The sequence below is a fragment of the Gadus macrocephalus genome, chromosome 15 (genome assembly GCF_031168955.1).
Source record: "Gadus macrocephalus chromosome 15, ASM3116895v1".
NCBI classification, from domain to species: domain Eukaryota; kingdom Metazoa; phylum Chordata; class Actinopteri; order Gadiformes; family Gadidae; genus Gadus; species Gadus macrocephalus.
In genome coordinates, this window is record NC_082396.1 from 9,162,866 (window position 1) to 9,189,268 (window position 26,403).

Here is a 26,403-nt window from a genome sequence, read left to right on the forward strand (position 1 = left end):
GGATATCAGTAGTTTTATTCACACTCATCTAATGCACTTTGCATCATGATTTACTGTCGAAGTTTAGCATTGAAAAATCACTATCCGGATCATTACTCTTTTCGACAGAAAAGATATCAGATTGAATGTGATACTATATATGTATATATCTTTATGCATAATATAGTCTTTTTTAGATTAAATGTGAATGTGCATCTCTTTAAGCTTCGAATCATCCTTCTGATGATCGACGATCAACCAATGAAACGCCGGTTTCATGGAGTGCCGGTTTTCCTCCCCGGTGTGTGTGTGTGTGTGTGTGTGTGTGTGTGTGTGTGTGTGTGTGTTTGTGTGTGTGCGCTGCGTTCTGCGTTCTGCGCGGGGGGTCTCCCTCTATGTGTGTGTAACTTACCTCGTCCCCCTTCCTGTGTGCCAGTGAACGACTCCAACGTTCAGTTCCTGGACCAAGACGACGACGACGACCCCGACACGGAGCTGTACCTCACGCAGCCCTTCGCCTGCGGCACCGCCTTCGCCGTCAGCGTGCTCGACTCCCTCATGAGCGCAGTGAGTAGCCCCCCGCCCCCCCCCCCCCCCCCCCCCCCCCCACCCCCCCATCCCCCTGGCACCCATCACTCTGCGTTGTGTACCCCCCCGATTGACGCCTCTGAACGACCCCCGGACCCGCCCCCAGACCCCCGATAACGTCTATGCATCGAGTCCTTTATCACAGCTACCACACAGCGACACCCCTAAACCAATTAACCCCCAATGAATTAAGGCAGAAACCTTGTGAAATTGTATTATTCCATTAACTATCTGCTAATATTATACATTCATAGTTGTAGAAGTAGTAGTTGAAGGAGCAGTAGAAGTCATTACTGTTATACTAATGAACAGTATTTTATTTCGTACAACTCAAAGATCCTGTATATATAAATACAAATATGAACACACATGGGCCCGTTTTGCCCATGTGTATCAAGAAGGGCCCATTTTGATTGTATTTATTATTTAGGTCAAAAGTACCAGGCATCCATACTTAATATCCTATGAAAGCAATCGACGGAGCCCGAGAATTGAACTCACTCCAGAGCGTATTTAAAGTATAATCTTTTTATTCAGCAACATGCCCCCTCAGAGATAGACGACATGTGCACTTTAAAGCCACTTCCCCCCTCCGACATATCAACCTTTTTTAACAGCTCGTGACGCCAACAGCCATCCAGCTCTTGATGTGCGCGTGTGTTTCCACAGCTCCAGTAAAAAAAGGGGGCAGGGAAGGAGTTCACACAGCGAGTCAGATCATTAGACACATGGCTCCTGGTCTCTCGGAGGTGTTTAAATGAAACGCCACGTTGATCAGCCCCTTCCACCGGCGACGGAGCCCGCCGCCACATCAAAGCACAAACTCCCGCCAGCGCTCCTCATTTTAAGTGTCATGAATTCCACTTTCAAGGGGCCTTATTAGGTCCTTTAACAAGCTAAGCACTAAGGTTGGGGTTTTAATTGCGGATACGATACAAGCAGGGCCATCACCGGGGCAAAGAGAAGCCTTTTCATCTCCCGTCACCTTCCGTCATCTCTGTAGTAAAAAGAAAAAAAAAAAAAGAATAGGAAAAAGAAAACGAGAATATAAAAAAAATAAAAACACACCTGCCTTTTGCTCTGCTTTCATTCACCGCTCTCATTCGCTCTGCCGACCTGACCAATCGCGTGCTTCCCCTTTGGGGAGTGGTAGTGGGGGTTCTGCTGCTGCTGCTACTGCTGCTGCTGTTGGGGGTAGTGGTGGTCGAGGCGGTGATGATGGCTTTATTCCCCCGTGCGTGTGTCTCTCTCTCTTGGCAAGTGAGAGGGGTTAGCAGGGGTGGTGTGTAGAGAGGCCGGCTCCGCGGAGCAGCAGGCGTCAGCTGGCTAGTCTGCCGCTGGTCAGAGGTGAGGGCCGCTAATGGACAGTGCTCATCCATCATCAGGGCTCCGCAGGGCTGTCAGAGGGGGCCCCGGGGCCCGGGAGAGGGCGGCGGGGGGGGGGGGGGGGGGGGGGGGGGGGGGGGGGGGGGGGGGGGGGGGGGGGGGGGGGTGGAGAAGGGATGGAGAAGGGAGAGAGAGAGAGTGAGAGACAGAGAGAGGAGCTGGTCTACTCTGAGGCTGGCCTGCATTGAGTGACATGGCCTGTCTCCACAAAGAGACACATGAAGAAAAGAAAAAAAACAGCCCCTGATGGGCGCTTGAGGGGGGTGAGGGGGGTGAGGGGGTGGTCTGACACGCTCAGACGGCTGGCGGATCGCTGGTTCAAAGAGAATAGAAATGGTGGGGTTTATTGGGCCACTTGTTCACTTGTTTTTCTGTTTTTTGGTATTAATACTGGAATATCACACCGTTGGGTGGCTCACTTTTTTCTGTGAATTATCAGCAGCAGAGGGCCGCTGTTGTGGGAAGGTTATCACCGACGATGAATTGAGACGTTGCGATGTGATAAGGAAATAACCTTGGAAAAGTATTGCGCCTGGAATGTCTTTAAATGTCTCCTCCTGTAGCCTGCCAATCGTGAGATACGGGTTAGACACAATTCAAACAGTCGCAGATTAGATAGGAAGAAACCAATCGTAGCATTTTTCCACATCTGCCCATCTGAATTTGGGACTCTGATGACATTGACTACTCCCTCCCTCACTCCCTCCCTCCTTTCCTCCCTCCCTCCCACCTTCCCTCTCTCCCTCCCTCCTTCCCCCATCCCTCCCTTCCTCCCTCTCTCCCTCCCATCCTCCCTCCCTCCCTCCCTCCCTCCCACCCTCTCTCCCTCCCTCCCACCTTCCCTCCCTCCCTCTCTCCAACCCATTCCACCCCTCCCTATCCTTCTGTCCTTCCCTACTCTCCTTGCCCCCTTCCTCCTTCCTCTACATCCCTCCCTCTCCCTCCCTCACCCCTCCCTCCCCTCCCTCAGACGTACTTCAACGACAACATCCTGACGTTGATCCGTACCCTGGTGACGGGCGGGGCCACCCCTGAGCTGGAGGCCCTGCTGGCGGAGGAGAACGCCCTACAGGGGGGCTACAGCACCCCGCAGACCCTGGCCAACCGCGACCGCTGTCGCGTGGCCCAGCTGGCCCTCTACGACGGGCCCTTCGCCGACCTGGGGGTAAGAGATGAGGACACTATGACCCCACTGTGTGTCTGGAGGCCTCCACTGGTCTTGGATTAGATATCATTGGTAGCATCTTTAGCGTTGTTATCTAATCTTTGATATTGGAATCATAAGCCTTCCTTTTTGTGTTTCAAGGTCATGTTTCGTTGGTTCCCTCACTTAAGTTTGATTTGGTTCTGATCTGAATAATTGCGCTCCAACTCTCGTCCAACCACTTATGAATTGTAATGATTACTTTTCTCGTGAGCTTAATGTTTCGATAAGATTAATTCTTAGTTTGGTTCATGTTGTTTTTTGCTCACGTTTGACTTGAAACTTGAAACTTAAATTTTCTAGATGTTAAATATTCACATTTTAATTGTCCAACGACGTCAAGCTACCCATTCTGCCACTGATGCTATCTTGTTGTTGTTCTGTGTGTCTTCCCCAGGATGGTGGTTGCTACGGTGACCTGTTCTGTAAAGCGTTGAAGACGTACAACATGCTGTGCTTTGGGATCTACAGATTAAGGGACGCTCATATGACTTCACCAAGCGGTTGCACGAAACGGTACAGTGTCCCAATGGACATTATTTTCCAGGGTTGACATTTGTTTAACTTTCATTCATAGCGCACCTGTGGTAACCATTAAGTCACCTTACAACTTAGTTAACAGTGAACCAGGAAAACAATCACAAATAGACTAAGAGGAAAAAAAAAATACGGCAAACTTTAGGATAAATAAATCGAGGAATGGATAGTTTTGTGGTTTTTGTATTTGACACCCAGCCAAAAGGTACTGGGTTTGATTCCCAATTTACATAATTTATCTATAGGCATCCCTTAGCACAATGCCCCATCCCTAGCTACTTCTTAATGACATAAAGGCTAAATCACACTGTGTCTGCATGACAAATAGCTGTATCATCAAGGTGTCCGACTCAACTCCCTGACCCTGTGTGTTGCCCAGGTACGTGATCACCAACCCGCCGTACGACTTTGAGCTGGTGCCCACCGACCTGATCTTCTGCCTCATGCAGTTCGACCACAATGCGGGCCAGTCCCGGGCCAGCCTCTCCCACTCCTCCCATTCCTCCCATTCTTCCAGCAAAAAGAGCTCTTCCGTCCACTCCATCCCCAACCCCAGCAGTCGACAGAACCGGAGCAGCAAGAGTCGGGAGGCGCGGGACAAACAGAAGTGCGTAAACATTTTCTATTTGTGTTATTAGCGTCGTAAGCATTGATAGCGTTGGATACAACTTTATAACACTTGATAAGGTTCAGTCATCTCTTAAGCCATTTCTAAGCCTTTAGTGAATGATGAACTATTCATGAACAAAACATAGAGCCAGACATAGAGCTGTCTGGCTCTATGTCAAAGAGCCAGACAGCAATGCTGATTAGCCATTACAAGCAATGTCCGAAACGACCCTCCAGTGACATCACACGTGGTAGTGTCAAACCAGATGTATGATGGATAGATCAGCCCACCAGTTGGTACAGTCCAATGGGTAGGCTGGTCGGCTGATCTATCCGTAGCACTCGTTAATTATCTATAATTGTATACTTGTGTTTTGTTGATGATAAGTTCATTATTAACTAAAGGCGTATAAATTAGTTGTGACTGACCGTTATTGTAAAGTATGTTACCTCGCATTGTAATAGCGTTAGTTAGTATTCATTTTTATCAAGATGTCATGTTTACGCGATCAGACTGATGGTTCTCTCTCTCAGTTTGATTTGGCTTGTGTCAGTGCGTATGCATGTGTTTGTCTCGTGCGTGTGTATGTGTGTGTGTGTGTGTGTGTTTGTCAGAAGGATGCTTAGAACGACGTGTTGACATGTGGTACTGTGCGTATGTGTTTTTCCTGTGTGATTTGTGCTCAGTGACCTTGTCATGTTTGTGGGTTGTTTTTTTGCCATAATCATTTGCATGTGGACCCCATTCTTGCATCACAGCAACCATTTGAACAGGCATTTCGGATCAATAAACTGCCTGAATGAGGAGGCACATTTATAGTCTTATAACACTTGTTAACTCGCTCTTAAAGACCTAACTCCCTCTTTGATACTTAAGTTAAACCAAAGCCCATCTTTTCACAGCCTGCCACTAGATAGCTCTTAGACAGCCATTAAAACCGGTTGAATTGAAATACGGTTTAGTTTGTTCTCAATCTATTCACATTCCCTAGAAACACACATGATAAATAGACATCGCTTTCTGTTGTGTAAGACCCTATATTTAGATATTTTAAGTTCTACTCCGATAGAATCAAAGTAGCAAATCACTGTTCATTGTAAGTATTGTGCTTTGATATTTGTTTATCTTAGCAATCATGATCAAGAACACGATATCGATTAGGTACTTGATCATGGATGCGCTGTGTCATCACTTGTTTAGTGTTAGTTGTATAATCAAGATGTCGTGTGTACGCTACCAGACATTGCTTACGTTTGTTAAGATGCCCTGTTGACCACGCGTACATTATGAGTAGTTCGAACACCATTTCCCCCATTATTTAGTGGTGTTAGCGTTATGTCATTCCCAGTGCATATGTTCTGCTTCAGTGCATGTGCATGTTGATAGAAGTCTGTGTTCAGGTGATTGATTAATTATCAACTCCTTATCCTGAAATGAAGATATATTTTTTGATAATAATAGATAGTTTTGGTGAAATATGCATGCAACATGCTTCTCACTTGATGACCAGCCAGCATAAATAATGATTTAGAATTGAACTCTTACTTATTTTCTATTTTTAAGGATTAAGATAAAATAAGATATCAACACAATTCTATTTTAAAAGCATGCAGATTTGTTACAGCTGTACTCACCTTTTTAAAATACACCAATATAAATATATATTTGGAAATACTTTGTTTGTGGAAAGACATAAGGTCACACACAGGATGTAGGGCTATGACCGAGGCAGTGTCCTTCACTGCAGCATGTAGCCCTATAGCATGCGCCTGTGTGTATTATGCCTTGTAAAGACTTAATACAACTTACTCACGTTAGATTACTTACCTCTCCCTCTGAAGTGCAACAAGGATGAGTAGAATGGGCCAAGGTACGCCAAAGTTAACCATTCCGCATGACTTAGCAACCGCTGCCAAGGGCTCCCGCTTCATAACTATGTCCCCCACGGAGATCGTTATGACGGGAGGGATTGATTTATTTTTTTGGTTTGATTTATCATTTCTTTTGTTGTTTAAGATGCACTGTTAAACCACGCCTCATTTCGATTTATTTTTTATTTTGCTTTTTTATCAACAAAAAAAAGCAAAAGTGTGTGCTGTTGTTATTACCCACGACCATCTCCACTCTGCATGTGGTTGACCACACTTGTTTGTGCTTTTTTTTATATTTAATTAATCGTTGAGTTTTCTAGATGAAGTTTACTGCAATTTCACCCTCCTCCCCAAGACCCTAATTTCTTTAATTAATATTCACTTATAAAAAAAATTCACCCATTTTTTATCTTTAAGTTATTTCCACTGGAGATGTTTTTTTGCATTGTGTGAGAGGTCTGTGTGTTTGCACATATCCTTTCTTATTAATGTATGCTATGCGAAAATCACTGGCACAGTATATGTTTTTCCTATTGTATGCTATCAGATTACATGGTATTTGATGTCCTCATGTCTCACACGATCAGCGCTACAGGGCCTTATCACTCTTATCGTCACCACCGGGAACGAAAAAAACACTTCAAAACGATCCCACGTCACAAGACCTCACACACACACACACGCAACGGTGTGCAAGCGGTCACGCGTTTCCCACTCAGACACATCGCTCGGGGCTGTATCGTCACAGGCGTTGCTGGGGCTGCGGCCAAAGTTGGGCTCGCGAAATCGCCCAGAACTTTAAGAGCGTCAAACACGCAAAACCATCTCTCTCCTCGCTGGTGGGGGGAAAGTGGGGGAGTGGGAAGGCGTGGCGAATTGAAAGTGTAAATGAAAGACGGGGGATAGGAGTCTGAGAGGTACACTGCATGTCATTTCTGCGCGCCTGATATGCCGGTTTGAGGCCACCTGAGCGTATCGGCTGCCAGACGGCGGCGTGGCAGACTCCCTCGCCTCAGCCGGGGGCCGGGCTCCCCACATCAAATGGCCCTGGTGCTGTGCGTCGGCCCGCGGCCCTCAGCCTGCTGACACACGCCATACACACAAATGAGGCTGCCCCGCGCAAGTCTGCATGCCCTGCGCGAACACACACACACGCGCGCCTGCGCAGACGCACACATACAGGGCGTGCAGACCTACACACTCATGCACTCTTGCACACACGCATGCTTGCTTAGTTCATTTACAAATTCAGTTTTGGTAGTACCCACGCGCACACACTCACACACACACACACACACCCACACAGATGCGTCTGCACAGAATCACACACACAGACACACATACAAAATCACATGCACATTCAGATTCACAGACCAACCCTCCACACTTTATTACACGTTAGAATTAGATATCACCCCGTAAGGGAAGGGCATGTGGAGGAGCATTAGTAATTCCTACCAGCTGCTAGGAACTAGTTTACTAACAGCAGAAAAGTCGAAAGGTGCCCTGCACTTTGCATTTGCTTTTGGCCACAGACAAAGTGAAGCAGCCTAGCACTTTGCAGAACTTTGCCTATGTTACGACTTGATAACTTGTGTGTGTGTGTGTGTGTGTGTGTGTGTGTGTGTGTGTGTGTGTGTGTGTGTGTGTGTGTGTGTGTGTGTGTGTGTGTGTGTGTGTGTGTGTGTGTGTGTGTGTGTGTGTGTGTGTGTGTGTGTGTGTGTGTGTGTGTGTGTGTGTATCAAGGACAAATACCATTGATTTTAATGCTATATCAGCATTCTTATAATGAAGTTGTGGCACGCACAAAAGGCAAGGAATTACAATAGTATTTTCCAATTCTTACTTTAATATTAGCAAAAACATAATTGTAAATGATTAAAAATAAATACTCAATTACATAAATGGTCAATTCAGTGAGTATTTTATTTGCTTTTGGGATAAACTGAAGAGCATAAATTAATAAGAATTCCCCTTTATGTGAATACGTCAACAAAAAATCAATTCTATATGTTCTTGGATTCTGAACCTGAATTATTATGTTTTTAGGATACACTAATACTACTACACTACTACCTCAAGACTCTGTGTTGAAAATTCTCACATTGAAAATATTGTAGGCTACCATACAGAACTTCAACTGGGCAAAGATCAGTCAGATCAACAGTGATGATTGTCAAAAGAATTGTGTTTTTTCAGTACATTTACATTACATAACGTCTTACCCTACATGATTTAGTACTGACTTTACCATTTAAACCAAACCTAGGGTGCAGAACAGTTAGGAGTCTGAGAATCCCGCTGAGCAAAGCACTTAAGCACTATGGCTCAAGTTAAACATTCAAAGCTAACTCAAGCTCCGCTAACTCTTGTTTTTCTTCTTCTTTTCCTCCTTCATGTGCTGCCTTGTCCTCCGCAGAAAAGAAATGGTTTACAGATGAACCAGACAACGCCTACCAACGGAACATTCAGATAAAGCCCATGAACACCCACATGGCTAACCAAGTCAACCAATACAAATCCACTAGTAGTCTGATTCCACCAATCAGAGAAGTTGAAGACGAATGCTGAAGCACACCAGGTTCTTTGAAGACTTGGGGAGAAAAAAATCCAGAGAATCTTTTTCCGAGATTGCAGGAGACGAACTGACGAATGAAGGAATGATAGGACGAAGGTGACAGTGACGACGATGATGACGATGATGATGATATTGTTTGCGATGGATGACAGGCCTCCTTACTCACCTTCCAGAAGTAGATTTTGGAAGAGGAACACACACACGTCGAAGGGACCTTCTATGTGTATTACCTTTAATGTAACTTTTCACACTCTCTGACATTTGTTTTTATTTATTAATGTGTTCATAGACATGTACATATCGACAATCAGAAAGAAGGATTGTACAGCCCCTCCACCCCCCCTAGCACTTTTTTTGGAATAATTTTGAGGAGAGAGAAGAAGAAACAAACAAAAAAAAAAAGAGTACTTCCTGAAATTCTTTGCAATAGTTCACCTCCTTTGTGTTGCCGGACCCCCCCGCTCTTCAGAGGGGGAGGAGGAGTCGGGGCTGCGGCAGTAGGTTGCTCATACCACCATCACCCGAAGATACCCCACCACCCCCCAACACCACCCAACACCATCCCAGAACGAGTCTTCTTCAAACGGAGGGGTTCCTCGCTGTCTCGCTTCTCTTATGTCCGCCTTGGTTTTAAGTTGCTCCAAAGAAATTATGAAAATTCATCTGACCAGACCACCAACCCCAACTACCACCACCACCTCCCCCTTTCCCTCCACCAACCCCTCCAGCTTTGGAAATAACATCAACAGAAGAGTGTCAAGTGAAGAAATGATTGGCTTGGATAGATGAAGAGGCAGCTCACAAACGGCTTTGTTTGTTGGTGTTAGTGGGGCAGTGGTGATGGTGTTGGCGGGAGGTGGTGGCGCCGCATTGGACGCTACGCTACGTCACCTGCTAGCGTCCTTTCAGCCCCGCTGAGCAAAAAAATACATATTCGTGTTCAGGAATTCATGTAATTGAATGCAAAGTGTTTGTTGGGAATGTGTTGTCTGCAAGAAGAACGCAACCCCCCATCCACTCCTCGTCTCCCTCCCCACCACCATCCCCTCTTGTCCTGGGAGCGTCATGCTAGCCGTTATGCTAGCCGTCATGCTAGCTGTGGCTCATCCAGCGCTGTGTCGCATGACATGTGCCAGAGCTCGGCTGTTGTAAAGCGATAAGTGCAGTTGATCAACTTGAACTAAAATACATGAGAGGCACGGCACATACTCTTACCTAGCTGTGTCCCTTCATGGGTTCAGCAATGTTTCCGGCATTTGTACATGCCATCTGTGTGTTAATGTGCGGGGTGTGTGTGTGTGTGTGTGCGTGTTTGAGTGTCACAAAACACGTTTTTCCCTTCTTCGCTGGCTAGTGCTGTCTCACCTTTCCCCTTGTCCGCCTGTGTGAGCAGGTGTGGCTTTGAGGGAACCGCATGCTGGATCGAGGGTCTAATGTGGCAGCCACGGCAAAAAGAAACAAGCCTCTAACCCATCCAAATGCGCTAGTAGATTGACAACCGCAATGTGTTGCATAATCCGCACCACAAAAGAAAACACTACTCCCAACTAGGATTGAGCTATGTTATGGTCAGAAGCAGCTGTTCAGCCCAGTTTGGGCATCAACATGCCTCCTCCATTGACAGCAGAAACAGGGGCGTTAAACAGGAAAACAGAAGAGTTGTACATCCTCTGAATGTTTTTGTCTGTTCTTAAAATCGAACGGCGAGTCGTAAAAATGCCACATATTGCATAAAAGTGGGCTTTTTAATGGGCCCTCCTCTGATCAGAGTCACTGCCTGGCATAGGGTTGGCACAGAGGCAATAAAGAGCTTGGATGTTCTCTGTTGCCAACCCAGATGTCATTCGCCACTAAAACCCAAACCTGCTGCATTCACGACCTTAACATACGAACAGCTCAATCATAGTTGGGGAGAAAAAAAAAAGTGGAGGCTTCCGAATGAGAGCTTAGAGTTGGAGTTGTGTGTGTGTGTTCCGCGTACTGCCGTTGTGGCATGAGAGGCTGGTGTCTTTGTTGCACATGGCAAGGCTTCGTCAGATCCATATTTCCACTGTGATCGCGGTGAAGGGGTAGGGCAAAGGAGGCGTGACGGGGGGGCCTCGGCTTGGAGCTACTGAACTAGTAACCTTCACTACAAATGGATTTATAAAAAGAACGTATAGACATGATTATTTTGTATCCATGAGCATAGTCATTTTGTACTTATTTTTATACATAGTTTTAAAAAAGAAGCGCTTAAGAAAAATAACGAATGATTCCAACGGCATCATTCATTTCGACGGCGCATCAGAGCATTGTGTTAAAAAAGATATTAATATCTGCTTGGTAACATGCTAAAACTAACAAAGTAAGTACTACAGGTTTTTTGTTGAGTTTTGACAAAATCCAGATTACGATCACTGTTCCTCACCCAACAGCCTAACATGTCTGCTTACTGCTTGTAGAAACACAATGGTGTGATGATCTAGCTAAATATCTTTTGCTTCAACAGATTGATAATCATTGTGAGCATTCAGTGTGGCGTACCTAAGACTTGAAAGAATGCGTGCGAATGAACGTTTTACTAAGACGTGGTAAATCACAAGATTTATCCAAGAGTGAGAAGGGGAAAGGGGATATTGCAAGTGAGTCTTCTTAAAAACTAACAGGTACGACCATGTAAATGGGAAGTCTGAAAAATTGAATCTGAAATTGACCTAAATTAGGTCACAGTCAGGCTGGAGAGCATTGGAGGTGTGTGAGCTTTTGTGTGTGAGCGTGTGAGTGGATAAACACACAGAAAAAGAAAAGGCAGTAAAAGTGACAGGGAGGCAGTAAGCATTTGACAACGGCGATCCCTTAGCCAAGATATTTTACTTCATAGCTTGTAAAAGAAAATAAAAGGCAGCATTTTTAGAATGAGGTTAAAAAAAAATTACGTTAAAACATAATGTTGTGATAATAACTATGTTGTGTAAGTTCAACCCATTTTATAGACCGCATTTTTTTCTCTAACTAAACGATCTGAGCTTTAATGTCCGTCTATTGGGTGTGGTGCAACTTTAACACATTGTCCTGAAGTGAACTCTTGAACTGTAATTACATCATCGTCACATTTTGTAGCAAATAGATTTCTTTAGAGAAATAGAAGAAAAACAAACAAACATGTGAATAAAATGTATGTATAATTGGGTTTGTCCATAGCATAACTTGCTAGCCTAAAACAATAAGTAAAAATGAATATTTGATATCATTGCAATGGCTCGAATACATAGAATTGACAGGTATAAAAAGCCCAATTTGAACCTTCCTTTTACAGGACTTTGGTATAGAAAAGGAGAATGAAACGAAAGCATGGGACGGTTTATAAAAATGCCAGGTTTGAATTTATTTTCAGCAATGCTTAAAAAGACAGAGAACACCCTTAATTTTGTTGTGTTCTTATGTAAAAGAAAAAAAAACTTTTTACTGCAGGGTACACATTCCATGTTTTCGGCTGTTGTCATCGTGCGTCTCTTCATATTACCCACACATTGTAAAAAAAGAACAGAAAACTATCACAACTGATATGTTTACAGGTTTTTCTTACTTTTTCACCAATGTACAGGTAACCGAAACATCGTGTTTTAAGAAAAAGAAAAAAATGTAATTTAAACCATCCAGCGCGACCATTACACGCTAGTCCAATATCTCACAATTTCTCATCTCGTTACGCTCGATCGCTAAACAACGTACCCCTCAATTTGAAGCTCACACGGGTGGGAAAAGTATTATCAATGCCGCAGTCCCCCCTCCCTCCATGGTATGTGAACACATGTACAACCGCGGTCTTTCTTCCTTTATGTGTACGTCTTTGTCCTTGACTATATATCTATACGTATGCCTCTAAACAAACGTTTTGGAGTGTCTTTTGAAGTGCCATGAGAAGTTTCTGTTTTCGCGTCCCGAGGCGTCACTTCAGTCATTCGCTAGTAGTAAGAGACCGAGGAGAGTCCCGGTTGAGTTTTTATCCAGGTTAGAATGGCGTCATACTGGCATGGGGAACATCCAAGCCATCCATGCCTCCATGCCAGTACAGTGCCAGGCAGTGCAGAGCTACGACTCTACAGGAGGTCCCATTTTCTGTAAGCCCCACTATTGCGAAAAGTGGCATTTGAAGCGGCTCGGGTGGAACCGCAGATAGACCTATCTGTATGTCCCCCCCACCCCCCACCCCACAAGCTGTGAGGAGAATATCCTATTGTCCCTGTTCTGTGAGGGACACTGTTGTACATTGACAGTGCAAGGCGTGGTATTGAAGTGAGGTTTAGTGTGTCGAAACTACGAATGACTGAAGGACGCACGTGGTCAACGCGGATCAACTGGGCCCATGACATGTTTTCTGTGTCCACGTCACAAAATGGAGTCTACTACACATGATGTGTTGCTATGCTACTACAGTATGCTGCATTCTTTTTTGTCAAGCTATTTTCCTGCTGTAAATGATGGATATAATAACTTATTTGCTGGGAATTGTACTATATATATAATAGAATTTATGAAACTGGGGGTCGAGGGGGTTGGATTTAAGTCTTAACCCATTTAAATTGCATTTTGCAATTTTTATGTTGCTTTTTTTTGAGGAAAAAATGAAACTTGCCGATTTCTTTTGGTGTTTTTTTTTTATTATTTTGGCAGATTTCCGTTCAGGAAGAATTCAACTCCCTGCTCTCATGAATCACATATCGATATGTTGGCACATCATTAATGCAGGAAACTGAGTTTTTTTTTCATAGTCTACTTAGTTTGGGATTTGTTGAAGATATAATGATAACTGGATAATTTGATGGTGCTGAGTTGATCTACCTGACTCTGTCAAATATAATCTGAAGATAAATATACTGTCTTGTACAAAAAGTTTGTACATATACTGTACATGGTTTCTTTTTGTATTTTCTCAAATTAAAATGGATGTATTTGTGTTCTAAAAAAAATAAATCTCCTCATATTTCATTCCAGCATCGCAGTGAACCTAAGAACAACTGTTTTTTATGATTACTCTCCTATTTTTCAACTGTCTATAAACGGTTAACATGTCGGCAAAGGGCAGGCCGGCCTTACGTTCGGACATTTATGAAATGCCATCACAATCACAACTAACATGCAGTGACTGCTGACAAAACACTGCTATATGACAACCGCGAGTTGTGACAGATTATACAAGTGACCTTGACTCTCATCGGGGGAGGGTGGCCTATAGAGATAAACGTCGATTGTGTCTCTCCAATCCCTAGCCTGTGAAGGGGGATGACCTACTCCTTTCGGTGTTGAGTCCCGTCACCACCCCCGTCTACTTTTCCCCACCCTCCTCCCGGAGTCAGGCACCACAAGGCTTTAAGTCTTGATTTACTTTTACTGACATGCTATTAGCTGCTCCATCACATACTGGCTGTCAGGCTGTCAATCAACTAGGTGGATTCGGGTTGAGTGGAGGGAATATATTTCTAACAGCATTCCCTGTCTGCAGTGCAATATTTCACACAGGGAATGGAAAGGATAATAGCTGGTTAGCTTTAACTAGCTTGTTTAGGAGTAGCAAAACATAGACGACATGAACTATGAGATGTATTAGTGGTCTCCCTTACATTTTTATTTGAGGAGATGAATCCTTAATACAACAATTGGCCCATTTCTTACTTAAATTATGAACCATCGCCATTCTAATACCCTAACTTCAGAATCTTCTCATCTAAATCGACTGATGTCTAATGAATCTCAAACCAAAGCAACACAGATTCCAATCTACCTTTTCCAATATACGAATATTGGAATGCGTCTGAAGCAACACGAATTAGATGTCCAATTGTAAACTAACTGACCTGAACCATCTGCTATGGTTTGTGCTCATCATATTTTACATATTTACATATTTATCACAAATATGTCAATGTCACCCACGACAGAACAACTCATATTGAGGACCCATCAGCCACGACGGACAATGGCGGCTCAGCAGCATTATAACAAGCCACTCTTGAGACGACAATACAAGATCACTTCAGACATCTTCTCCTTCATCCCTGCACTCGCCGGACATCCCAAGATGGCTCCCGCCCTCCCTACGGACCTCACAAGGAGGGTGTGTGATTTCACACTCCAGCATCGACCTGTCGGCAGGGGGGAGGAGTGTGTGGCACACCCTGCCACTTGTCCTCATTCTGTTCTGAAACGTGTAAACACTCACTAGCCCTCGGGTTTATCCCCAGTAGTGGTGGTTCAGGTTCACTGTGTCCCCACTTTCCTGTGTCCTCTAAAAACCATCTTTGAGTCACAGACATGCATAGAGACACACACACACACACACACACACACACACACAACCTGATGTGGGGCAGATAGCCAAATGGCACCCATGTCCCCACATTTCTGTGTCCTCTTAAGCTATCTTTGTGGCCCTATAGGTACACACACACACAAACCCTGAGATGCTGTAGCTGGCCGATGGGCGACCGGACCAGGGCGAAGGCGAGGAGGGGGAAGATGGGGTGGTGGAGGAGATGGAGGGGACGAAGAGGAAGGGGAGGGAAACGGAGCAGATGTTTGTGTGGCTGTTGATTTGTAGCCTGATTATGGTGCCACATGGGCGGCTGCAATTGATGGCTTGTTAGTGAGGACGGGGGGAGCTCCCTCTGTGAGGTGTTTTCAAAATGATTGATTTACAATAAAGTGGCACCGGGTGTGTGCATGCGGGCAGAACTGATGCAGATCGATCCCAGCAAAATTGATTGATCAGCCATTTAAGCTTGGCAGTGTGTTTACTGAATCAACACAGAGCAGGGTAGGCTTTGGGGTGGATCGTCTCTGGACAAAAAAAGAAATAGAAAATACGATGTAACAGAGGAGAAATGCCACCTTTGGGCATGTGTCATTGTTCAGGGGGAGAGGTAGTGGCGGCGGAAAAACAAGCCGTATCAGGGTATGAACCATAAAAATGTAATCATACGGTGAGAGATGTGGGCGTAAAAGTTTATGATTGTGTACTTTATTCTGCTATCAATGTGTCCTTCTGTGACTTAGAGATACAGCGAGGGCTCGCTTGCCCCTGTGCGCAAGGGGATGAGGCAGAAGGGCTTTCCTTATCACGTTGAAGAAGGTGCAGACAGAACTAATCACTTCGAACAATATTCTATTATGAGGCTTTCCACAATTTTCAAAAAAATCGGTTTATATGATCCTAGCCATCGACGTTCAAGTATGGCAATGATTATCTTTACCTGCGCACAAAGAGACTGAGATCATACATAATCATATGTCAAATCAAAATGATTGATTGACTATAGACAATTAGGTCTATAGTCTCTCGCGGTAACTAGAGACTGAAGACCCTCCATCGTAATAATGGTGTGTGGTGGAGCTATCGTTAGTTATAGGTAATGATTTTACAGAAGGCGAGATGTTGTCCGTATGCCAATAATCTTTACTGTCTGCCAAGCGGGGTTATTCGACAATCGCTGGGGGGGCTTCTGTGTTGACAGAAGCTGTTAGCCCGGTGAAGTCTGACAGCTCCTCAGATTTAAACGAAGCGGGGGGAAGTGAAACAAGGAGGTGCGCCCGTGGGCTCTGATGCAGGCGACAGGGTGCGTCGTGTCTTCGGGCCCTGATGCGGAGGATCCTAAGATAATGTGATTTTTGGCTGCTTACAACAAAGTGTAACAGTGTAATAACAACAACAACAGGATCACAGGCCATTGCAGCATGTATGAAGTATATTCCAGGCTCCCTCCAAGATCAGCTTTGAGACCGGATCAAGAGCCTAAACCAAATCAAACACGCTGCTGCTGCTGCTACTGCTACTGCTACTCCTACTGCTGGGGCTTCTGCTGGGGAAGCCACAGCGCAAAAATGGATTCACACCCATATTTTCTACTTGATCCAATATGAACATAATGAGTTGATTCAAACTGTATTTTTTTCTATCTCCATATATTTTATTTATACATTCCTAATTATATAAAAAATTGAAGCAAGATTAGGCATAGAAAAATTATGGCGAGAATAAAATAAAGAGAAAAAGGAGGATTAGAAAATAATGGGAGAGAATAAAAATATCGAGAAAAGGGAGGTGAAGAAGTGATGGAGGGAATAAAAAATCTCTTCAACATAACACAGAATAAAAAATTGAGAAAAAGGGGGTATAGAAAAAATATTTAAAAAGAGTACAAAATCGAGAAAAATTAGGTATAATCTTTTTTTTAAGTTAAAAATTCGAAGAAAAGGTGGTGGAGAAAATTATGGAGCGAATGAAAAATTTAGTCAAAGGAAGTGCTGAAAAATGATGGAGAGAATAAAACTCCAAGAAAAAGGATGCATAGAAAATGATGGAGAGAATAAAATTCCAAGAAAAAGGAGTGATGGAGAGAATAAAAAATGTAGAAAAAGGAGGTGAAGAAAATGGTGGGAAGAATAAAAAATCGAGAAAAGCAAGGTATAGAAAATTATTGGAGAGAATAAATAATCGAGAAAAAAGATGTATAGAAAAAAAATGAAAAAATAACAAATCGTGAAAAAGGAGGCATAGAAAATTATGGAGAGAATAAAAAATCGAGAAAAACAAGACGAAGAAAATAGAGCGAATAAAAAATCGAGAAAAATGAGGTAAAAAAAATGAAGAATAAATTCCAAGATAAAAGAGATATAGAAAAATGATAGAGAGAATAAATAATCGGAAAAAAAGGAGGTAAAGAAAATTGATGGAGGTATTAAAAATCGGAGAAGGAGGAGTTAAAGAAAATGGAGAGAATAACATTTTGAGAAAAAGGAGGAATAGAAAATGATGGAGGGAATAAACAAATGAGAAAAAGGAGGCATAGAAAATGATGGAGAGAATAAAAAATCAAGAAAAAGGAGATGAAGAACATGATGGAGAGGATAAAAAATCCAGAAAAATGAGGTATAGAAAAAAATCGAGAAAATAAAATCAGAGAAAAAGGAGGCATAGAAAAATTATGGCGAGAATAAAAATCTGAAAAAGGAGGGATAGAAAAATTACGGAGGGAATAAAAATCAGAAAAATGAGGTATAGAAAAATAATGGACAGAATAAAAATCAAGAAAAAGGATGTAAAGAAAAATTATGGACGATAAAAAATCTGTCTAGAAAAATGATTGAGTGAATATAAAGCACGACAGTGACAAAGTAATACAGGTTTAAACCGGAAACCATGATTTAAGATTAGACCAATATAAGAATGCACTCACTTTTTTCAGTGTTTTCTGTCTACTTCCTATTCTGGACAAACAGTGCATTTGCAAAGTCATCCTGCTATTTTGGTCAGTCAATATGGTGAATCATCTAGAATAATCTTCCAGTTGAACCGTGAGGCATGGAGCGGTTAGCTAAAGGGATATTGAGCCGTTTGCCGTTTGTTTCAACTGTGATTGGATTTTCATGACGTTGATCTGAGAGATGTTGACACCAATTATAGCGTTTCCTTTGACCCAGGCTGATTTAGGCTAGAGTGTTCGACGGCAACAGTCACTTATGCACATGCATACACACACACAAACACACTCACTCACAAAAAACACCTACACATGAATGCACAAACACCACACAAACATAAATGTCCATTCACACTCACACACACATACACCCCAGACATGCACACATACAAACAATAACAGACATATATAAACATACAGAGAAATATGTGTTTATCACATGACAATGTGTCATATTTGGGTGTGTATGCGTGGGTGCAAGTGTGTGCGCGTGTGTGTCAGAGATGGTAGGAAAGGGAGAGGGCATGATGCAGAAGACCATGAGCAGCCTCTCAGCACACTAGCTCTGATAATAGTTTCCATGACGATGAGGCTCAGCGGTGTGAGTCCCAGATAAACAGAGATCCTTTAGCAAAACAAGAAGGTCATTACATTGGCTTGTCAAATCAATGGCCAGCGTGTCAGGGTTGATTAAGAGATCCACTCTCAGCGCTGTCACTTGCGTCAATATACCGGCGCGTTACCCACAATGGGGCTGGGGGGGGGGGCGGCAGCCATAGGTGCCCCCTTTCATCCCTCCATCTCGCTCTATCCTTCATTCACAGACAAACACACAGACACATACAATTCAGACACAGACTGACGCAATATCTTGCCGGCCTGATAAGATTCTAAACACAAAAAAACACAAACAAAAAAAATAAAAATCTTCATGCATACAATTTTTAACGTACACACAAATGTCCCCCGACCCACACACACACTTGTGCACACACCTTCACACAAATAATCAGGACTGACACACACACAAGGCCTGTGCATCAAGGCACACAGACACCCAGATGATTGGAGTGAAATAGCCATCAGTCAGGGAGGCAAGGTGGACTAATGATGCCCCACGCTGCCTTTTAGAACTACATGACAACTCAATCCTGCTCACGGGAAAGAGGAATGGGGCGGGGAGCGGACGGAGACAGGGGAGTGGACGGAAGGGATGGAGGGGAGGCGTGAACGGGAAAGTGAGGGGAGGGGATGGAGAATAGGGAGTGAGAGGACAGGAATGGGACAGGGATGGAGAGAAGGAGGGGAGTGGAAGGGAGAGAGGGAGGGAGGGCAGAGGGAGGGGAGTGGAAGGGAGAGAGGGAGGGAGGGCAGAGGGAGGGGAGTGGAAGGGAGAAAGGAGGTAAGGGGTAGTGGCTGGGCAGGGGGACGGGAGTGGAAGGGCGAGGTGTGTGGATAAGGGAGAAGTGGGGGTTAAAGCGGGGGAGACTGCGGAGGATGGAGGGGAGGAGACGGAGGAGGGAGGCGAGGAGACAGAGGATGGAGGCGAGGAGACGGAGGAGGGAGGGGACTGGATGGAGAAGGGATGTAGCGGAGTGGACGGGACGACGATGCGCTCATCAAATGCATGTTTATTTTTAGAGACCCGTTTGCGCAGGTAGAGGGTTGGGCTTCCTGCTCACTACTTTGGCTGGAAGTCAAACACCCCAACCACTAGAATACCAGAGCAAAACAAAATATTCAGCCAGGGAAGTGTGTCCATAGTTTGGCAACACTCCTAACCTTAAGTTTCTAAACGGAGTACAGCACTATACCAGTGTGTTGTAAATGTACAGAGGCCTGTGTTACTTACCTGTCCCAAGACGTCAACGTAACAACCAATAACACAGACATGGTGGAGCCAACAAATGGTTCAAAACTAATGTTAAGCAGCGGGAGGAAACAGGGACACGAACAGGGGTTGTGTACCAAACTGTATTTTAAATGTGGAGCAGGGCTCCCCTTGCTGGGACCTAAAGAGGTGATGGTTGAATCAGGTGAGCTGGCTTGTAGAGGCGGGAGGACGAATGAGTAGTTCATTGATTGGCACCGGGGCACATAACAGAGAGAGACAAGAAGGCAGCCACATAGTGGCCGTAACAGAGCATTATTTCCTTTGTTGTTGTTTTTTTGTTCTTCTTTTTCGTTTCTTCTATTGAAACTAATGAGACGCTGTGGGAGGCCAATCATTCCAAGTTTAACCCTTCCCTTTTTTCATTTCTTCACTGCATATAATTGTCTCTCCTCACAGACTAATCAATATGTTTGAAAGGATAGACAAGGTTGGGGCTATCAACCTATCTGAGAAAGCAACAGTCAGCTAAGACCCCGTGCTTATGGTTCATGGCTTAATGGTACCCACACAGAGAGTAGGACATGTTAGAATCCAAAAGACTTCTGGCTGGGAGACATTCAAACCAACCCTGATGAGAGGATCAATATTTCATGCTGTTGGCCATAAATTGCCAAGTTCATATTATAAGAAATCAAAGCTTGCGTGTACTCATTATTGTGGGAATAGCTCAGAGAGATTACAGCAATGATCGTTGTTCTACCTTAAGAACACGCCACGCTTTTATGTTCAGTGAATGATCATCATTGTTCTGAAATATCAAAGCACTTTTAAAATATCAAAGGAGCGAATGAATGCATTGAAACAATTACGGTGGTATTTGATGGGTAAAACATATATGGCAAGATTTAATTGTCATGGATTTTTATATACAATTCCCCATTATCTGCGGAAGAGTTAAATCCAAGCATACAACATGAAAAAGTGTGTTCTTGCCAGACTCACCATAGCCAACATTGTTCAGACAGAGGCTTTAATTTGACCATGGCGAATGTGTATATGCCAACCAGCAATTCATCTCCTACTAAAAAAACATTCTCCAGAGAGATGCGTTAGGGGAGGAAGCAGATGAGAACACCCAAAATGAGAAGATGCCTCACACCTTGACTGGCTGCTGGGTTCAGCAAGTCGGTCTGAGCCACGAACAGCGCTCCACCTTTAACATATTCATGATTTAAAGGATTTCATTTGGGCCTGTACAAGGCCCTCTGGGGCATCATTCCCGCCCAGACCCTCTGTCCCCCACCGACACCGCCCCTCCATGCCTCTACACACCTCGTTTCCCCCCTCGCCCTATTGGGGGAGACACCGTGTGAGAGAATTGACTTGCACCCTGTCCGTATGTCCTCCGACGAGCATGGGACGATGTTGCCCTCCAGAAGACCCCTGCAGATAGGATCAGTGCCTGAGGAAATACCACTGATCTGCCATGCCACATAACGAGCAGCCCCCCCCCCCCCCGCACATACATACACATGCACACACACACACACACACACACACACACACACACACACACACACACACACACACACACACACACACACACACACACACACACACACACACACACACACACACACACACACACACACACACACACACACACACACACACACACACACGTCCTCACACAGGGCGCCATTCCATGTATTGTGAATACATTTTTCATAAATGTTGCTTTGTTTATTTGTTCCTTGCAGCGTTTAAAGTTAATTGCATAAAACATGGACTGTTGCCTCTTTTTATTAAGTGTGTAATTCACGACGGCCGTCCAGGTTGGATGGTGCTGAAACCCCTCCAATAAATAAGACGCATCAGGGCTCCAGACTAACTTTTTTCTTGGGTGCACCAGCACGTATTGGTGCACCCAAGTTTTGAGTTGTTGGGGGGGGAGGGGGGGGGGGTTGGACCGTGCCTGCCTTGCGCTGAGTTGTTAACGGGGGGGGGGGGGGGCAACCCGGGCAGCTGCACCGGTTGCACCGGGGGGGTGCTGAGAGAGAATCTATATAATGACGTCATAATAAATGCTGCGCAACATCCGTTGTTTACAGAGACGAGATGACGGGTGACGTCACATTCAGGGCTCCGCTCTGATAAACACTCTACTGGTGTGTAAAAAGAGTTCTGCCAACTAGCCACTGTTATTCACAAACGTCAGCAAGTAAACAATGTGGAAATTAGAGTCAACTCGGCTGATACTGTGCTGAATTTCACACACTAACAACATGCCGACAAGCTGTTGCGGTCCGGGATTATACACAGAGTTATAACAAGGATTCAGGAGGTTATTTCTAAAGGTTTACAAAGGAAAGTGACATAATAGAAAGCCTTCATTTTCATCCAGAGTTACGAGTTGTCTGATATGAGGAAAGTGACGGTTTCTCCGTCAAGTGAACCGCCCGTCTTTGCTCTTTTTTTGCCAACCAGTTTACGTGCGGGATTCCAGAATCAAAACGATAACATTCAACGTGTCTATTAATATGGCAGCAACATTTTACACCAGTTTTAGAATGTTCACTACAACAGATGTTGAACACCAACATGCTTATGTAAAATCAGCATAGTACCGATGATATGATAAATATCATAAAAAGGGTGGATGTCAATAATTTAATGAAAAAAAGGGGCCGCTGCAGCACCCTAAGCACCCCCACTTCCCGCGTCCCTGGGTAACACTGTTGTTTTTTATTGGTCGTCATGAAAAAAACATAAGGGGTAACACTGTTGTTTTTTATTGATCGTCATGAAAAAAAACATAAGGGGTAACACTGTTGTTTTTTATTGGTCGTCATGAAAAAAAACATAAGGGGTAACACTGTCGTTTTTTATTGGTCGTCATGAAAAAAACCGTAAGGGGTAACACTGTTGTTTTTTATTGGTCGTCATGAAAAAAAACATAAAGGGGGTAACACTGTTGTTTTTTTTGGTCGTCATGAAAAAAAACATAAGGGGTAACACTGTTGTTTATTATTGGTCGTCGTGAAAAAAAACATAAGGGAAATAATATAAATACACACATACATTTTAATGTCATGTATATCCTCTTTATTGATGATTGATTATTGTGTATTGTCATCGCCTCAGTGGTGCAGTGGGGTGCACTCTGCCTAACCCTAAAGTATTGATTTGTTCAGAAAACCTTCTCACTTGCAGTTACAGCCAGGGGCCGCTGCAGCACCCTAAGCACCCCCACTTCCCGCGTGGTCGTCATAAAAAAAACCACAAGGGGTAACACTGTTGTTTTTTATTGGTCGTCATGAAAAAAACGTAAGGGGTAACACTGTTGTTTTTTATTGGTCGTCATGAAAAAAAACATAAGGGGTAACACTGTTGTTTTTTATTGGTCGTCATGAAAAAAAAAAAAGGGGTAACAGTGTTGTTTTTTATTGGTCGTCATGAAAAAAAACATAAGGGGTAACACTGTTGTCTTTTTCAAATAAAACATAAGGGGTAACACTGTTGTTTTTTATTGGTCGTCATGAAAAAAAACAGAAGGGGTAACACTGTTGTTTTTTATTGGTCGTCATGAAAAAAAACATAAGGGGTAACACTGTTGTTTTTTATTGGTCGTCATGAAAAAAAACATAAGGGGTCACACTGTTGTCTTGTTCAAAAAAAACATAAGGAGTAACACTGTTGCTTTTGTCAAATAAAATATAAGGGGTAACACTGTTGTTTTTTATTGGTTGTGATGAAAAAAAACATAAGGGGTAACACTGTTGTTTTTTGTTGGTCGTCATGAAAAAAAACATAAGGGGTAGCACTGTTGTTTTTTATTGGTCGTCATGAAAAAAAACATAAGGGGTAACACTGTTGTCTTTTTCAAATAAAACATAAGGGGTAACACTGTTGTTTTTTATTGGTCGTCATGAAAAAAAACATAAGGGGTAACACTGTTGTTTTTTATTGGTCGTCATGAAAAAAAACATAAGGGGTCACACTGTTGTTTTTTATTGGTCGTCATGAAAAAAACGTAAGGGGTAACACTGTTGTTTTTTATTGGTCGTCATGAAAAAAAACATAAGGGGTAACACTGTTGTTTTTTATTGGTCGTCATGAAAAAAAACATAAGGGGTAACACTGTTGTTTTTTATTGGTCGTCATGAAAAAAAACATAAGGGGTAACACCGTTGTTTTTTATTGGTCGTCATGAAAAAAAACATAAGGGGTAACACTGTTGTCTTTTTCAAAAAAAACATAAGGGGTAACACTGTTGTTTTTTGTTGGTCGTCATGAAAAAAAACATAAGGGGTAGCACTGTTGTTTTTTATTGGTCGTCATGAAAAAAAACATAAGGGGTAACACTGTTGTCTTTTTCAAATAAAACATAAGGGGTAACACTGTTGTTTTTTATTGGTCGTCATGAAAAAAAACATAAGGGGTAACACTGTTGTTTTTTATTTGTCGTCATGAAAAAAAACATAAGGGGTAACACCGTTGTTTTTTATTGGTCGTCATGAAAAAAAACATAAGGGGTAACACTGTTGTCTTTTTCAAAAAAAACATAAGGGGTAACACTGTTGTTTTTTGTTGGTCGTCATGAAAAAAAACATAAGGGGTAGCACTGTTGTTTTTTATTGGTCGTCATGAAAAAAAACATAAGGGGTAACACTGTTGTCTTTTTCAAATAAAACATAAGGGGTAACACTGTTGTTTTTTATTGGTCGTCATGAAAAAAAACATAAGGGGTAACACTGTTGTTTTTTATTGGTCGTCATGAAAAAAAACATAAGGGGTCACACTGTTGTTTTTTATTGGTCGTCATGAAAAAAACGTAAGGGGTAACACTGTTGTTTTTTATTGGTCGTCATGAAAAAAAACATAAGGGGTAACACTGTTGTTTTTTATTGGTTGTCATGGAAAAAAACATAAGGGGTAACACTGTTGTTTTTTATTGGTCGTCATGAAAAAAAACATAAGGGGTAACACTGTTGTTTTTTATTGGTTGTCATGATAAAAAACATAAGGGGTAACACCGTTGTTTTTTATTGGTCGTCATGAAAAAAAACATAAGGGGTAACACTGTTGTCTTTTTCAAATAAAACATAAGGGGTAACACTGTTGTTTTTTATTGGTCGTCATGAAAAAAAACATAAGGGGTAACACCGTTGTTTTTTATTGGTCGTCATGAAAAAAAACATAAGGGGTAACACTGTTGTTTTTTATTGGTCGTGATGAAAAAAAACATAAGCGGTAGCACTGTTGTTTTTTATTGGTCGTCATGAAAAAAAACATAAGGGGTAACACTGTTGTCTTTTTCAAATAAAACATAAGGGGTAACACTGTTGTTTTTTATTGGTCGTCATGAAAAAAAACATAAGGGGTAACACTGTTGTTTTTTATTGGTCGTCATGAAAAAAAACATAAGGGGTCACACTGTTGTTTTTTATTGGTCGTCATGAAAAAAACGTAAGGGGTAACACTGTTGTTTTTTATTGGTCGTCATGAAAAAAAACATAAGGGGTAACACTGTTGTTTTTTATTGGTCGTCATGAAAAAAAACATAAGGGGTAACACTGTTGTTTTTTATTGGTTGTCATGAAAAAAAACATAAGGGGTAACACCGTTGTTTTTTATTGGTCGTCATGAAAAAAAACATAAGGGGTAACACTGTTGCCTTTTTCAAATAAAACATAAGGGGTAACACTGTTGTTTTTTATTGGTCGTCATGAAAAAAAACATAAGGGGTAACACCGTTGTTTTTTATTGGTCGTCATGAAAAAAAACATAAGGGGTAACACTGTTGTTTTTTATTGGTCGTGATGAAAAAAAACATAAGGGGTAACACTGTTGTTTTTTATTGGTCGTCATGAAAAAAAACATAAGGCGTCACACTGTTGTCTTTTTCAAAAAAACCATAAGGGGTAACACTGTTGTTTTTGTCAAATAAAATATAAGGGGTAACACTGTTGTTTTTTATTGGTCGTGATGAAAAAAAACATAAGGGGTAACACTGTTGTTTTTTATTGGTCGTGATGAAAAAAAATATATGGGGTAACACTGTTGTTTTTTATTGGTCGTCATGAAAAAAAACAAAGGGTAACACTGTTGTCTTTTTCAAAACAAACATAAGGGGTAACACTGTTGTTTTTTATTGGTCGTCATGAAAAAAAACATAAGGGGTAACACTGTTGTTTTTTGTTGGTCGTCATGAAAAAAAACATAAGGGGTAACACTGTTGTATTTTATTGGTCGTCATGAAAAAAAACATAAGGGGTAATACTGTTGTTTTTTATTGGTCGTCATGAAAAAAAACATAAGGGGTAACACTGTTGTTTTTTATTGGTCGTCATGAAAAAAAACATAAGGGGTAACAATGTCGTTTTTATTGGTCGTCATGAAAAAAAACATAAGGGGTAACACCGTTGTTTTTTATTGGTCGTCATGAAAAAAAACATAAGGGGTAACACTGTTGTCTTTTTCAAATAAAACATAAGGGGTAACACTGTTGTTTTTTATTGGTCGTCATGAAAAAAAACATAAGGGGTAACACCGTTGTTTTTTATTGGTCGTCATG

General features: G+C 42.7%; 1 protein-coding gene across 1 annotated transcript in view; it reads left to right on the forward strand.

Annotated features, from left to right (window-relative positions):
* The window catches only part of LOC132473650 (calcium-activated potassium channel subunit alpha-1a-like), a 106,327-nt gene extending 92,598 nt beyond the window's left edge, over positions 1-13,729 (forward strand). The window contains exons 25-30 of the mRNA XM_060073859.1: positions 416-546; positions 2,924-3,118; positions 3,555-3,673; positions 4,074-4,301; positions 6,146-6,174; positions 8,595-13,729. Coding sequence (XP_059929842.1) covers positions 416-546; positions 2,924-3,118; positions 3,555-3,673; positions 4,074-4,301; positions 6,146-6,174; positions 8,595-8,746 — 854 coding nt within the window. The 3' untranslated portion in view covers positions 8,747-13,729. The remainder of the gene's footprint in view (positions 1-415; positions 547-2,923; positions 3,119-3,554; positions 3,674-4,073; positions 4,302-6,145; positions 6,175-8,594) is intronic.
* The last annotated feature ends 12,674 nt before the right edge of the window (positions 13,730-26,403 follow it).